Raw genomic sequence first — 15,277 nt, forward strand, 5'->3', positions numbered from 1 at the left:
TATTCCAATCAATTGTGTCCCCCTCTTTTTTAAAAGAATAAATATATTATTTTGTTATTTTTAAAGCGATCAAATAACAATTTTGCCTTTGAAAAATGTCACTGCCCAGCACGAGACTTATTTTGGCCGAAATATTGACCGGAGTGAATAAAGTGTCTATTTTTCACGAAGGTCAGATGGATACTATGCATATTTTTGAAGGTTAAGGGCAAAAGTTACAAATCCCTCAAGGGCAGGGAGCAAACTATGATTTTCCTCTTAATAGAATTTGAGTCAACTAAGGAAGAATTAAAAGCGAAAATTATTGGGCTACTAGGAATCAAGTAATCTACTCTCTTTTTAAATTTTTAAAAGCTCTTTTCTTATTCCAAAGTGTGTATAATTTTATTAACTTAAATGTGTATTTCTAATTTCTTTAAAGTATGTGTTATTTACTTGATATTTGGGGAAATTCTATAATATAATTATTATGCATGATTCAACGAACTTGTGGATCCCTTAATCATTTATTTATTTGTTTATTTTTCATCAAGAATTGCAATCCTATAGTTAGAAAATTGACTATCCCAAAAAGTGATTGCACGAGAAATGGGGTGTAGCGCAGTGGCTAACACCCTCACCTGGTAACTTAGGGATTCCGGATTCGATTCTCATCAGTGGGACTATCGTTACCCCTTTATTTAGATTTTCTTTCAATTTCCTTGTACTAAGCCATGAGCCTCCTATTGTAACCGAAAAAAAGTGATTGCACCAAAAAACTTCCCAATATTTGGATTATTAACACAAACTAAAATATATACTTTGATTGTATGATATAACCGATTAATTTAAAATGATTGAACCATAAATTACATATATTTAAGTAAAAAATTAGGTTTTTAGTAGCTTCCTCATAAATAAGATAACCACAGTGATGCGATTCAGCAACAAAGAGAGTTTTTGGTAAATGAATTTTATTTAGTACAAGTGCTCGAAACTCATTGAAAAATCATCTGGTGACTAGGAAGGTGAGACTTGAATGAGATTAATAATGACAATAGGCTTAGGATAACTGTACTCTCACCACCAAAACATGAATTACTTACAATATAACTTACACATATTTTGAAACGTTTTCTTTATTTTTTTGTAATATATTCTTGATAGCTTGTATTATTATGCAATCAATTATATAATCATATTCATTAATGGCAGGGCAGCTTCCTATGATGTTCTAATAGCAATTGGACAGAAACTGATCAGCTCTAACGTTGGGCGGTACAAGGTTGCTCATCTTACAGCAGAGACATCAAATTGCATTGATATCTCATTTTCGGGGAAGTGGTCCAAACGAGGAATTACCTCCGACTTGCCAACGGCGGCTTGGAAGACACTCCAAACTCAATTGAAGATGGCAGTATGGCACACATGCGGCTCCAGTTTTTCTGCAAGTCTTCTCAATGTTCTCATCATCATCGCCAATGTCCAGTTTTTGTAACCCTCTTAAGCTCTATATCGAACCTCACGAAATCTTTACATCCCTTTCAAGTACGTAGAAGAAGAAGAGGAACTGGTTTAGGCCTTCTGAATTTGTGGTTCGATATGGAGAGAGCACCGGAGATGGAGAGGCTCAAGTTCCTTGGGGTGCATGGGATGTTTGGGGAGTCGTTATGGGTGATCTCCGCGAGGAAGAAGCTCTTCGCACAGATCACCCTTGTCTTGATCTTCTCCCTGATCTGCATCTTCTTCTTCGCCAATGCGGAGGTCACTTGACTCGTCCTCGGGAGGAACTCTGTCGACAAGACAGATAACCATTACGGCGTCAATTATGACGTGACTGATGGAGAGTATGCAGCCCGCCACATGAGAAATATGGTTGGCGGCTATCTTGTCCAAGGAGCTCATCTACTTCACCATTGGCCAAATCTTATTTCTCCTTGGAGTAGCCGCCTTTGTCTACACCATCTCGTGCGCCTATACCTCAACTAATGTCACGTTCAAGAAGGTCATCATGAGGGTCGTGCCGAAATTTGGATGAGGCTTATAATCCCTTTCCCATGGTTCTTCATCGTTTGTTTTGCCTACAACTTGATATTCATAGGGCTCTTGATCTTGTGTGATCTACTATTAGCTCGCGCATTAGTAATTCTGCTCACGATCATAGTCATCCCAGTAGTTGCCTATGTCGTGGGCATTGTTTTCATATTAATTGTATCCGTGTTGGCATATGTTGTCTTTGTCCTAGAGGATGTCTATGGGAGGAAGGCAATGTCTAAGAGCAAGGCCCAGCTGAAGGGCAAGCTATGGAGCATTGTCTGCTGCTTCGTGTTGCTCGTTTTGTGCTGGTCATGGCAAGGTCTGAGTTCCTCATGGAAGGTGGAGTCGTGATAAAGCTGAAGGTTGCAGTCTGGGTCATGTTAGAGATCTTCTTGTTGGTCGTTCTTACACTCGTGACCCTCTTCAGTCTGGTCGTGACAACCGTCATGGACTTCGCTGCAAGTCTTACCATCAGGAGAACCTGGATGTGTCCTACCTCGCAGATCGCCTCGAAGTTTACCACAAAAGTATCAAGGATGTCCAGTTCGAGCAATCCCAAGTTTAACTGCCCTTCCCTAATAGCAAGAGTGCCTATATGGGTTCGATTTTACAACTGGTCCCTTGAACACGATATATATATTTTTTTTAATAGTAAAATTCAAAACTCCGCCTGTGTAAATAAAGTACACTTACATAAAATAGAATTTGTTAGTTTCAGAATACTTCAACTGGAGGACATTCTAGAAATTTAAGAATATTATTTATTTTTAGTTAACTAATTAAGTTTGTTATCTAGAAGTGATTTATATATTATAATAAAAAAAATCTATACATACAAATATATAAAAATGTGAAGCTGCTTAAAATCTCTCTCGATTTTTGTATGTTCCAAAAATGCCCTCTAAACACTAATAAGTAATAAGTATTCATCTTTCTTCAATTGTAACCGCAAAAAGTACCGTCTCGCATCCCAAACAACTTTGTAAAAGACCTATTCAGTTGTCTCTTCTGTTTTCAACCCCGCATTTTCAACTAACCGCTCCTCACGCTCCTTTCTTCCCATGACAAAGCTCTGCTCCTCCAGGCTTTGAGAATCGAACACTGATCCCCTGATGAACTTCCGAACGCCCAAGATAAATGGAGCTCTCTCGGCGGCTGCCCAGCAACCTCGTTCATTCGCGAGACAACAGCCCACCGCTGGCAATCGCTGCCTGCTGCTGCTGCTGCCGCTGATTGTCCAATCTACTCCGACCACCCATCTAATGTGTGTTCTCTCCCGATTTTAGCCTCACCCTTTAAGTCCTTTCCACTTTCGTGAATGCCCAATCCATCAAACAACTGCATTACACTTTTTTATTGATAGAATCAGTGGGTGGGTGGAGAGCAGAATAGAGGGACCAGTGGAGATGATGGTGGAGAACAATTTGATAACACAGTCACTGGGATTTGGTCAGGAACAATTACAGGGAGTTGAAATGGCTTATCCCCTTGTAATGTATTTAATAGTTAATTGAGGCTTATGGTAGTATTGAATTATAGATTAACTGGTCAATTTAATAGTTACTTAGCCTCATCTTGTCTCTTTTCTTTTTCGATAAGCTTATTCTTACTTAAATTAGGTTAGCGAGATATGGAAAGGAATTGGATTCAAAATTCCCTTAGGGGAAGTCCTGAATATATTGCTGGGTTGAATGCATTTATGGAAGTGGCTACTGTACGTGCTGATTCATTAAATAGGACACGATGTCCTTGTTGTAAGTGCTTGAATCGATACTTCCAACATTTAGATCATGCGAGAACCTTCCTAGGACTTTTAACGAGGCCAAGAATATCATGCGAGAATTGGGCTTGTCCTATATACCGATACATGCTTGCAAGAATGATTGCATTTTTTTCAGGAAGGAATATGATCAGTTAACTAAACGTCTAATATGTGGGGAACCTAGATATAAGAGTACGGTAGGGAAGAGAAAAAAAAGTTCCACGGAAAATACTAGGGCATTTCCCACTTGTACCAAGACTGCAGAGATTATTTATGTCAAGGAAAACAGCAGCTAATATGAGGTGGCACAAGGATAAGCGGGACTCAGAGGAAAACGTAGTGAGGCATCCTGCCGATTCTATTGCATGGCAGGATTTTGATGATAAACATCCATGGTTTGCAAGTGATCCACACAATGTCAAGCTGGGTCGTGCAAGTGACGGTTCAATCCTTTTGGTAAATGAGCAACTCTTATAGTGTCTGGCCGGTAATGCTCATGCCATATAACTTGCCACCATGGAAATGCATGAAGGATCTCTTATTGTTCATGTCATTGCTCATTCCAGGCCCTAGATCCCCGGGAAATGACATTGATGTTTACTTACAACCAATGGTGGATGAGTTGATCGAGTTATGGAAGCATGCTGTTCTGATACATGATGCAAGTTTGGGTAAAAATTTCCAAATGCATGCTGCAGTTTTATGGACCATTAATGATTTCCCTGCATATGGTAACTTGTTTGGATGGAGTACGAAAAGATACTTAACATGCCCAAGTTGCAATAAAAACATATTCTCTATGTTCTTAAAGCACAGGAGGAAGATATGTTACATGGGCCATCGATGTTTCTTGGACAGAAATCATATTTGACGAAGACGACCTAAGCAATTTGATGGTACGAACGAGGAGAGAATGAGACCTAAGAAGTTGACCGGGGAAGAAATGCTTGAACAGCTTCATAATGTTCCAAATGTTACCTTTGGAAAATTATGAAGCAATCGAAAGAGAAAACGAAGTGAATCAGAGTTGAATTGGATCAAAAGGAGTGTGTTCTTCCAGTTGCCTTATTGGAAGCTTTAAAACTAAGGCATAACCTTGATGTCATGCATATTGAAAAAAATATATGTGATAACATCTTGGGAACCTTGCTGAATATTGAATCGAAGACAAAGGACAATCCAAAAGCTCGCATGGATTTACAAGAAATGGGAATAAGAAAGGATTTGCATTTGATTCCTGATAATGATAAATTTCTCATGCCGCAAGCTTCTTACACATTGTCCTCGGAAGATAGAAAGAGATTCTGTGAATGGTTGAAGCTGGTCAAGTTCCCCGATAGGTATGCATCCAATTTAGCTCGATGTGTGAATGTAAACCAAAAAACTATTTCTGGCCTAAAAAGCCATGATTGCCATGTTGTACTACAACGACTCCTCCCCGTTGCAATCCATGGTTATTTGGATAAAGAGTTATACAATGTACTGCTGGAGTTCTGCTTCTTCTTCAAAGAACTTTGTAGTAGAACATTGAAAATGGAAGACTTGCAGAGGTTGGATAATGATATTCCAATCATATTATGCAAATTGGAAATGATATTTCCACCTGCCTTCTTCGATGTCATGGTCCATTTGGCAATTCATCTGCCCAAAGAAACAATGCTTGCAGGACCAGCGCAGTTTCATTGGATATATCTGATCGAAAGGTCATAAATATTCTTATTTGTAACTTAAATTTTTTATCTATCTAATTTTACATACTAAGTAGTTTCTATATTTTCGGGCAGATTTCTTCACAAGTTGAAAAAATATGTGAGGAATAGAGCTCGACCTGAAGGTTCAACTTCTGAAGCTTACATTGACTGCGAATGCTTCCATTTTGCTCAATCTAAGTGGAGTAGAATCAAAATTCAATCAAGAAGAAAGGAATTATGATGGATCAAAATTCAATTGAAATTCATCCTTCTCCCTTGAGGGGGGAAGCTGAAGCAGCACACTTCACCATCTGGTGTGCTCAATCTATTAAACTGCAGCATCTTATGTTGGCTGGTGATTCTAAAGACACCATTGAAGGACTCCTCTCTTCCGTCTCTGTCCAGGACTCGACCAGCTCCCCTCTCTTCTCAGTTATGTTACTAGATTTAGCTTACTTCTTATCTTGGAATGCTATGCATATTCTCCAGGCTGAAAACTTGCTTGCCCATAACATTGCCCGTTGGGCCTCTTTTTGTAATGTTAGTGGCCCTATCGCCATCTCCTCCATCCCGAGTTCCGTTTTTATCTGGGAAGAAGAGATGTGGTATGGACCACTAAACCTTTTGTTATTATTAATGTTATGTCCTTCAGAGCAAAAGAAAAAGGGCTATAGTAAAGGCCGTGGCCATTTCTAGAAAAGCCCTCACTAAAAGAACTTGTACGATGGGAGGAATGGCCATTACCGGTCGTCACTGCAGGTCTCGTCGCTAATTCTATTAGTTATTGTCAAGGACAGACGCTTACAATACATGACTTCTCGTGAAATCCCATAAAATGGATCATAAGTTCTCGGCGGTATAATTTACAAAAATTCCACATAATTCATGCATTTACGTTTGGATTAAATATACAAATCTACAAAAGTTAAATAAAACATAACCCATTTAACTAAATATAGAATAAATCAGCAATAACTAGAAAATAATAATTAAAGATATTAAATACAATGAGACCTGCCCCGTCCCTTTTCGGGGATGAGTGCTTACCATTGGTCCACGACCACCACCCCGGGTGGGTACGAAGATAATTAAAGATTTATCAGGACTTCAACCTCGCCCAAAATTCCTAGGGCGGAGCCACCAACTCGCAGGATCAGGTTGCTATCAACTTCTGAGTTCACAGCGGACGTCATCCCGTGTGATGGTACAGGCTGGTGAGGCGGCCGCCCCTAGTAAACACCCAATGGCTGGGGGTGGGTGTGAGTTACTTTTTTCTAAATTTTATTTTCTTTTATTATTACATGTTACTTTACTTTTTTTTTTAACAATTGACTATGTGGCGTGCATTGTGACTCGGAAAATTTGACTTCGATTAACGGCAAACTAGATTTGAAGCAAAAATAAAGCATTATGATTTTAAAGAAAAAAAATACATGCGAAATTTGAGAAAAATTGAATAATAACATTTGAGAAAAGTTGAACAATACGTTATTTTACACGTAATTTACCCTTTTGCTAGTAAGTTACAGTGGTTTACTGACCTTTCAGATTTTTCGAGATAAGCCTTGTTCCACGATAGGACTTGGGGTCGATAAGATATATGGGCTATGCATTAAAGTGATACTTAATAATTTTTTATATCCCAAGATGTGTCAACACTTTTATGACACTTCAAAATTATCTCTCGTTAAGGTATAAATAATTCATAAGCTCTTCATTCTAACAAAAACTGTGAACCCGTTGAGAAAGAGGGTGTTAGCACAGTAGTGTTGTCACATAAGAAGTTGTAGGTTCGATTCTTATCATGATACTACTTATTTCCTTAATTACCTATTAAAATTTAATTTCAATGTATTATTAGTCAACCACCTCTTTTATAACTGAAAAAAATCATTTTGTAAACAAAAATTTTGCCGACATTAGAGCATCCATATGTGAGAATTACTTTCCATGAACTTATCTGGTCCTAACCATATAAGCACTGAAGCAAAGTCTCTTTCTTTCTTTCTTTTTTCTTTTTTCAATAACTCATAAAAAATATCATTGATAAGGAACAATTTAAAGTGCAAAAGCAGAGATCATAAGATCCCATCAGACAGAACATCACCAAGAAAAAGATCAGGCAACAAAATCTGTAGCTCTAGTAACTCCCAAATCAGTCGAACAGTCCGCGAAATGCATCTGACTCTCTAAGAGAATGTTGGTATCGAAATTGCGTAAAATAAAGGGAAGAGAGATGGATGTCAATAAGGATGCTTCGATGATTCCATGACCAACGAGGGGATTTACGATCTAAGAGATTATATTTATAGCGTTGGATTCGATGACGAGGGAGGAGCCAAAAAGCAAAGGCAGCTAGCTGAAGAGCTTTCCATAGGGCAAACAAGTAAGTTAGAATTGAGTCAATAACTAATCATATCACCAGCATGTTGCGCAGGTCTTTGCAGTTTTTACTTTAAATTAATTTTTTATAGTAAATTTGTTAATATTATCGTGATTACGAAAGGTATGAAATAAAAAAAAATCCTCGAAAACAACCAATTAAGTTAATATGTTATGAATAATCGAACAAATTCATGAAAATTTGAAAAAAAAAAAAAACTTGAGCTATAATTGATGCAGAGAATTGAAGGGACAATCAATCACGAGTTGAGAGTTTGTCAAAAACGGTTATGTGGAAGATGCGTCACACACAAGGGTGAATTCCGTGAATGTAGTCCGAATTAATATATACAAAAAGGTGGTGACAAACTTACAACTAAAAGATTTGGTTCAGAATGTCGTATTCATTTGAATTAGTTTTTTGGCATAAAAACTAAGTGCAAGAAAATGAAGGGTCTATCTATCTATTATAAGTATTTAATTTTGACTCATTGGTGTTGTGCAATAGGAGACCTCCATTTGTGTAACCTAAATATCCCACATCAACACTTTGAGAACTTTAAAAGAATCTAAGCAATTGGCCTTAATTTTTTTGCATTTAGTTTATGTGCCCAAAAACTAATTAAAAAGAGTCCCTTCATTTTCTTGCAATTAGTTTTTATGCCCAACAACTAATAAAAAAGAATATGACATTCTTAGTCAAATCTTTTTATTTTTGGGTTTGTCACCCGCCTTTGGTATATATTAATTGGGACTATACATTTATAGAATTCTCCCTTGTGAGTAACAAAAAAATTCATAAGAAAATCAATTTAAAATTAAAACCGAAAACCATGGACAACACATGGGTTGTATAGCAAAGGTTTTAATTAGGTTTCGGCATACAAACCAAATGCAAGAAAATTAAGGGCCAATTACGGATAAATTGCATCATTGGTACAAAACCTTCTTGGATTGTAATAGTTTGGTACAAAATCTATTTTTTCGTGACAACTTGATACAAAATCTTCGAAAATGTTGCAATCAACTACATTTCGTCAACTAGATACTGACGCCTTTAGCATTTTCTGACGTGATAAATGATGTATGCTATGATTTTTGACGTGACAAAAGTAATATTATAAAAAATTATTTCTTAATATTTCAATTAAAATAAAATAAAAATAAATGAAATAAAAAGGCAAATTAAAAAACAGACTCTCGCTCTCCTCTCGTCTCTCTCCTGTCCTATCTCAACCCGATTCAACCAACAAACAACAAATCAAAATCATATTTAGGTTAAGAAAATACTTTCGCGATTAGCCCAAGAGTTCCCTGACATCCGAATCAATCAGAGTCCCTTAGGACATCTGGAGCGATCATCAACGCTTCGTCTGCTCCGACCAGATAATTGTGGAAGCTACGAGAAAGTACAGTTTTTTTCTCATCCCCATCACCGATTCTCCTTCCTTCTCTTGCTTTTCAATCCCCAACTCAACCCCATCATTATTATTATACCTTTTGCCCACATCTCTCCCTCCTTACACCAGCCATACATAGAGAAGACGAAGAGGATGACAATGTTGATCGAAATTAATCTGTTTTTCTCTAAATTTCGATTGAATCAATGGTGGGGGCATCCCCGCCGGCGACCCCACCCCGATTCAGTCCAAATAAACTTATTATAAAAAGGGAACAGAAGATGGAGAAGAAGCAGTCGAGAGAGAGCACAGGCAAGCTTCTTCAAATGGCTTGAGCTTCCGACGACTGGTAGCCAAGCTCCACAGTCCGGCCATGGGAGGATTCGAATTTGTGTTCTCCTCCTTACGGGGGTGAACTGCTTACCACTCAACCAACACTTTTTGTTGGTGAATGAAGGCCTCTTATTACACAATACCAAGGAGTCAAAATTAAATACCTATAATAGATGCCCAAAAGAGAGGACAAGATGCACAGATACGGAAGCAAAGTCCCGTATAGACTACTATTGACTCTCGTGTTATTGAAGTAGATGGAAGGGGAGGATAATGAATTTCTCATTCAAATCTTTAGAGTACGTAAGTGAGAATGTACGATGTCCCTTAGAGTACATAGGTGATGAGAATATACGATGTCACATGGTTTCAGCAAATCAAAATATGAATTTGAGTGCTATATTGCGTTAATTTGGAGTAAATTTTATTGTACTTGTCACACATATATTCAGAAGGCATGAACGATTTATTTCTTATATATCATTAATTCACGGGTTTAATGGAACTTAGGGCAAACCACCGAAAGAGTTCACCATCACAAAGCCAGAACAGAAGCCCCCAATCCAAATTAAATCAAACAGAAACCTCCCCAGAGGAAATTCAGATATTGCATGGAGTAAAGATTTACTTATTGCATTAAAACCTAAGCTAAGATCTGTTCCAGAGGCTTGGCATCAAGCTTGGCCTTCTCCAAGTCCTTAAGCTCCTGCTCCTTGGCCAGCTTCTTTAGCCTCGCTAGCTCGAGGTCCTTACTCATCTTCCTCCTGTACATCTCTGCAAAAGTGATCGGCTCCTCGAGGATCGGCTTCTCTCCCTCCCTGACCTTGAGGGGGTAGACTATGGCCTCTGGCGCTGGGTTCTGGAACGTGGCGATGGATAGCCTGCTGCAGTTTGAGTTCACAACCGCCTGGTGATCGGCATTCTTAAACCTCCCGTTGCTCAGATACTGCATTTAAAAAGAGAACCGGTAAGAGATCGGGTTGCATAGTGTATAGTAACTAGTCTTAGCCTATCTAGGCTCACCAAAAGAAAAAATTTCCGTTTGCAAATGGAACACTTCACTTACATGGCCATGATCACCGAGATTCACCACGAAGGCCCCCTCAACAGGCTGGACCGTGATCCACGTCTTCCCACCATCCCGGGTGGCCTGGAGCCCACCCACTTGGTCCTGGAGTAGGAGGGTGATCGTCCCAGGGTCAGTGTGGCGCTTGAGCCCGAGGGTCAGGTCAGGTTGTGGGCACTTTGGATAGTAGTTCACGACCACCTTCTGGTCCATGTCCACGCAGGCCTTGGTCAGCGCCTCCTTCTCGAGCCCCATGGCCTCCGAAAGGACCTCCAGCAGCTTACAAGCTAGGCCCATCAGCTTCTCGCTATACTCCATGGTCACGGATTTCCAGCCCTCGGGCTTGTCGGGCCACCTAGAGTAGTCTCGAGCACGGATGGGATAAGAGAAGTATGTCACGATCTCGCGCCAGTCTTGGACCGCCTCTCCCTGTAAATAAATCATCATAAGATAAACCCAAATGTTACTGATAAACCCAGCATAACAAATAAAAAGAAATTATAATAAGATTAACGATGTACTGGAGCGCTTGGCGAAATGAGCAATGTTGAGCGCTCGCCGGCCGCTTGTCGTAACCAAAGCACGGTTTTCCTAAGATTTCCGATTGTTTAGTAAACCGGTCCAAATTCGCTCTCCCCTTAGCATTTCTCAGTTAAAATTCTTGATTTTATGACTTTTTCGAGATAGTATTCGAGACCTGGAGGTGGCTGGAGACAATGAACCCGCCCTTCTTCCCGCCAGACATATCGAACCGGAGCTTCTCCTCGGCAGGGAGAGCAAAGAACTCCCTTGCAAGCCTCGTCATGTCCTGCACGAGCTTCGCGTCCACCCCATGGTCAACCACCTGGAATATCCCCCAGTCCTCGCACGCCTCCACGATCTTCCGGCAGATCTCAGCCCTAGCAGGCCCATCCTCGTCATCAATCCCCTTAAGGGAGATGACCGGGATCTCATTGCTGAACTCGTTGTAGGCAACAGTGGGTCGCTCATCCTCATCCCGCACGAAGCTTGGCCACAGGGTCGGCTCCTCCGCCAGTGCCATCAGGGTCGAGACCGTGGGCGCCATCGGGATGGTGGCGGTAAATGACTAAACTGGGGAAAGATTAATTAACTTAATTAATTTGGGCGGTGGGGAGAGATTATAGGGGAGAGTACGTAGAGGCTTGATGATTTTTGTATGGCTTTAATTTGAATGGTGAGTGATGCATGGGTCATGTGTGTTTGTATATGTACATATATAAGTGTGTGCGTGGTGAAGGTTGTGGTGGCAGCTATAACTAACGCTCCTCATGAGCTCGTGCGCAGGCGTTAACTTAACAATCCCTTTCTCTCACAGCTACCGAAAATGGGCAAAGATGACTTTCTTAACCTTCTAGAGGGACCAAAATCCTTACCTTATGTCTCGTCGATGTAACCTATGTGTCGATTCGAAATTCAGCACATCGTGGTCGGAGTCAAGCCATCGACCGAACGGAGTCAGTGTCAGTGATAAAATCGGTAAAATGAGATCAGCCTAGACGCTTATGTTTATCGAATAACTGGTATAAAGGGATCAAAGTAATATTTACACCGGGGATTTTCGTTCCATATCAGGGGCTCAGATTCTCCTTCCAGCTGTGAGACTTCCGGATAGAAAATACAGGAAGCATCAGTTGTGGATTCGATCTTATCAATCGGGCAACTTGGGACCTGGCAATAAACTATAAAATGCTAGTTGATTATTATTATTATTATTTTATTTTTGCTCGAAGCTAGTTGATTAATTAGGTCGACGGGGACTATAAGTCTGCGATTGCTAAAGCGACTATGGGTGCCTCAAAGGAGGAAATACAAGAAATTAAAGACGGTTGGTAATTTTCTGTCAAGCACTGAAGAACAAAAAAAAGAAAAAAGAATGAAGTTAGGAATGGAAATAATTATCTGGTATTAATTCAAACGAAGAAAGAGGGTGTAGTGCAATTTACCCAAAAAAAAAAGAGTAGTGCATATTTACCTGTAAAAAAGGATATGGCACATATTCTTTCCTAGTAATTTAGTGATTTCAAATTCGATATTTAATGAAATTATCGTTGTCCTTTTATTAGCTATTATGATTTCTATTTTATTATATCTCATGGGTCACCTTATATAATTGAAAAAAAAAAGGTGCAGGAAGGTACATACAGCATGATATGAGGCCTAGGAGCTGCCCCGAACAGAAGGTCGGCACTCTTTATGCCATACATTTGCACCGAATATATATAAATGCCATAAATTCTTGAAGAAGTTGCCGATTTCGGAGTCAATTTTTGGATATAAGATTTGTTTTGATTAGAAGGAAAACGCATGACCTTAAGGGAAATAAAAAAAATATAATAAAGAGACATGGGAGTTCAAATCTTTAAGATACATCGTATCAATATGTCACTATACTACGCTTCATTGCTTCATTTCTCTATTTCATCGATGGTTGAGATCATAATGGTGATTTGATGGAATAGGAAATTATAGAAAGCGATGTTGAAAGCAATCGAATAAAATGTACCATGAGAAAGGGAGATTGTATCGATATGTAATATTTCCTATGTGTCTAGATACCACACCATAAATCAGTTGATTGACACATTCGATTTGATGCGGAGAAAATAATATTGCTGAGCTACCTGGCGCATTCCGACTGAATTTCCGTGTCCAGTAGTTTGATTCACCTTAATTATCTACTATCCTCCTAATATAACACTAAACTAAACAATACTATGAGTTGTGTCAAAGGTATTTTGCTAAGAGAAAACCATAATTAATTCTATCTGAAATGAGAAAGTACCGAATAAAATTTAAAAAATATAAAAAAAAATATAGAATGAGCGTTAATAATTCGAGAATTGATATAATTATATTTTATTGTGACAATCTTATCGGATCTTTCTCACAACCCCATTTTGATGTAAAATCATTTAAGATACTTTCTTATAATGATGTATGGTAAGAAGGAACAAATAAGATTGTTACTATGAAGAATGCTTAAGACATTTACTCATAGTGATTAACAATTATTCTGACATTTGTTACATCTTATTAGTTCTTCATATTGCCATATGTTGAGATAGGATCACTAAAAATTCTCTTTTGGTACATATGAGCTCTAGGATGATTTTTATGCATACATCGAACTGGATTAATATTTTTCTTTCATGTAAGCTACTCGTACTTGGAAGTCTTAGACACCGATTGATCCATGTTTAAGTATCGATGATCTATTAAGAGATAAAACTCTATGAACCGTCATTTCTCTCTATTCATAATTAGACTCAAATTCAAGACCTTAATCTGGAATTGTATTATTAAATTAACTCATTAATGGCGCATTAATGTGGAGCCTAATTTGTTATGTCAACTAAATAAGAAAGGGAAATAAATCAAGAAACTAACTAGCTATTATTCATTTTATGATACTAGTTTCTTTCACTGGTACACGAGATTTATTGAACGTTCTACTTTAAATGTGATTATAATTTTTTTCCCGATGGAGAATTTTTCAAATTTTATTATAATTTTATTTATCTTTAAAATTTTACTTATCTAGTTTTTTAGAACCGTGTAATGCACAGGTTTTAGTTAGTATATTTTTTTAATTATAAATTTTAACGTAAACTTTATTTTAATAAAAATTAACCTGAAATTTATTTTAATAATTACTATTAAACACATTTTTGGTAGAAACCCAATTTATTAGAGTGGGAAATAAACATTATTCTTTTTATTTTCTTTTTAACTTTTCTATAGGAATTGACTTAAAATTTATTTGGATATTTACTATTCTAATTATATTTAATATGGCAGAATACAACTATATACATTTTTAATAAAAATATTACCTTTTAATATTTGTAATATTTTAGTAAAAAACTCAAATTTTATTTCAATATTTACTATTCAAATCTATTTAATAGGGTGTGAGATAAATATCCTTTCTTTTACTTTTTTAATAAAAATTAACTTCAAATTTATTTTGATATCTATTCTAACCATTTGATAGGATCAGATACAATTTTATATATTTTAATAAAATATATATTGGACTTTGTACTTATAAGTTTTAGCTAGTTTATAGATTGTATAGTTAATCTATTATTTGAAAATTAATTATTTATAAATAAAATTTTCTAGAATGAGGGCAAAAATTCCTACACAAAATAATCCAAGTGAAGTTTCTTGTTTGGTTTTTTCATATTTAATCACAAATAAAAATTTTCAAATTGACGAGAAAATACCTAGATAAATTAATTCAAATAAAGTTTCTTTTCTAATTTTCTAATTTTTATGTTAAATTTAATCTAAAAATATTAATAAGATATTAATCTTTCTAGATCTATGTCAATAAATATTTACATGTCTAACCCTATTTATTGCATAGATGTTAACCTTTCTAACCCAATGACAGTAAATATTTACCTTTCTAATTCAATTTATTACATGGATACAATTATATATATATATATATATATTAGACTCTCATGGATCTCCCTTATAACTGACAATGGAAAAGAAAAAAAAAGTTATTGCCGAGATATGGAACCTCTCACAGCGGCATTACGGCGTAATTCCATGTTAATCTGCTTTCATTTAATTACTGCGCACGAAAGACAAT

The 15,277-nt window shown here is 37.4% G+C and overlaps 1 protein-coding gene across 1 annotated transcript; it reads right to left on the minus strand.

The window, feature by feature from the left end:
- Positions 1-10,029: 10,029 nt before the first annotated feature.
- On the minus strand, positions 10,030-11,867 carry LOC116211316 (naringenin,2-oxoglutarate 3-dioxygenase). The gene is made up of 3 exons (XM_031545642.1): positions 11,348-11,867; positions 10,651-11,079; positions 10,030-10,530 (listed from the first exon to the last, which is right to left on the minus strand). Exons 1-3 carry the CDS (start codon positions 11,714-11,716, stop codon positions 10,228-10,230), a joined length of 1,101 nt encoding a protein of 366 aa, XP_031401502.1. The 5' UTR covers positions 11,717-11,867; the 3' UTR covers positions 10,030-10,227.
- Between the last annotated feature and the right edge of the window lie 3,410 nt (positions 11,868-15,277).

Source organism: Punica granatum, chromosome 6 (assembly GCF_007655135.1).
Source record: "Punica granatum isolate Tunisia-2019 chromosome 6, ASM765513v2, whole genome shotgun sequence".
NCBI lineage: Eukaryota > Viridiplantae > Streptophyta > Magnoliopsida > Myrtales > Lythraceae > Punica > Punica granatum.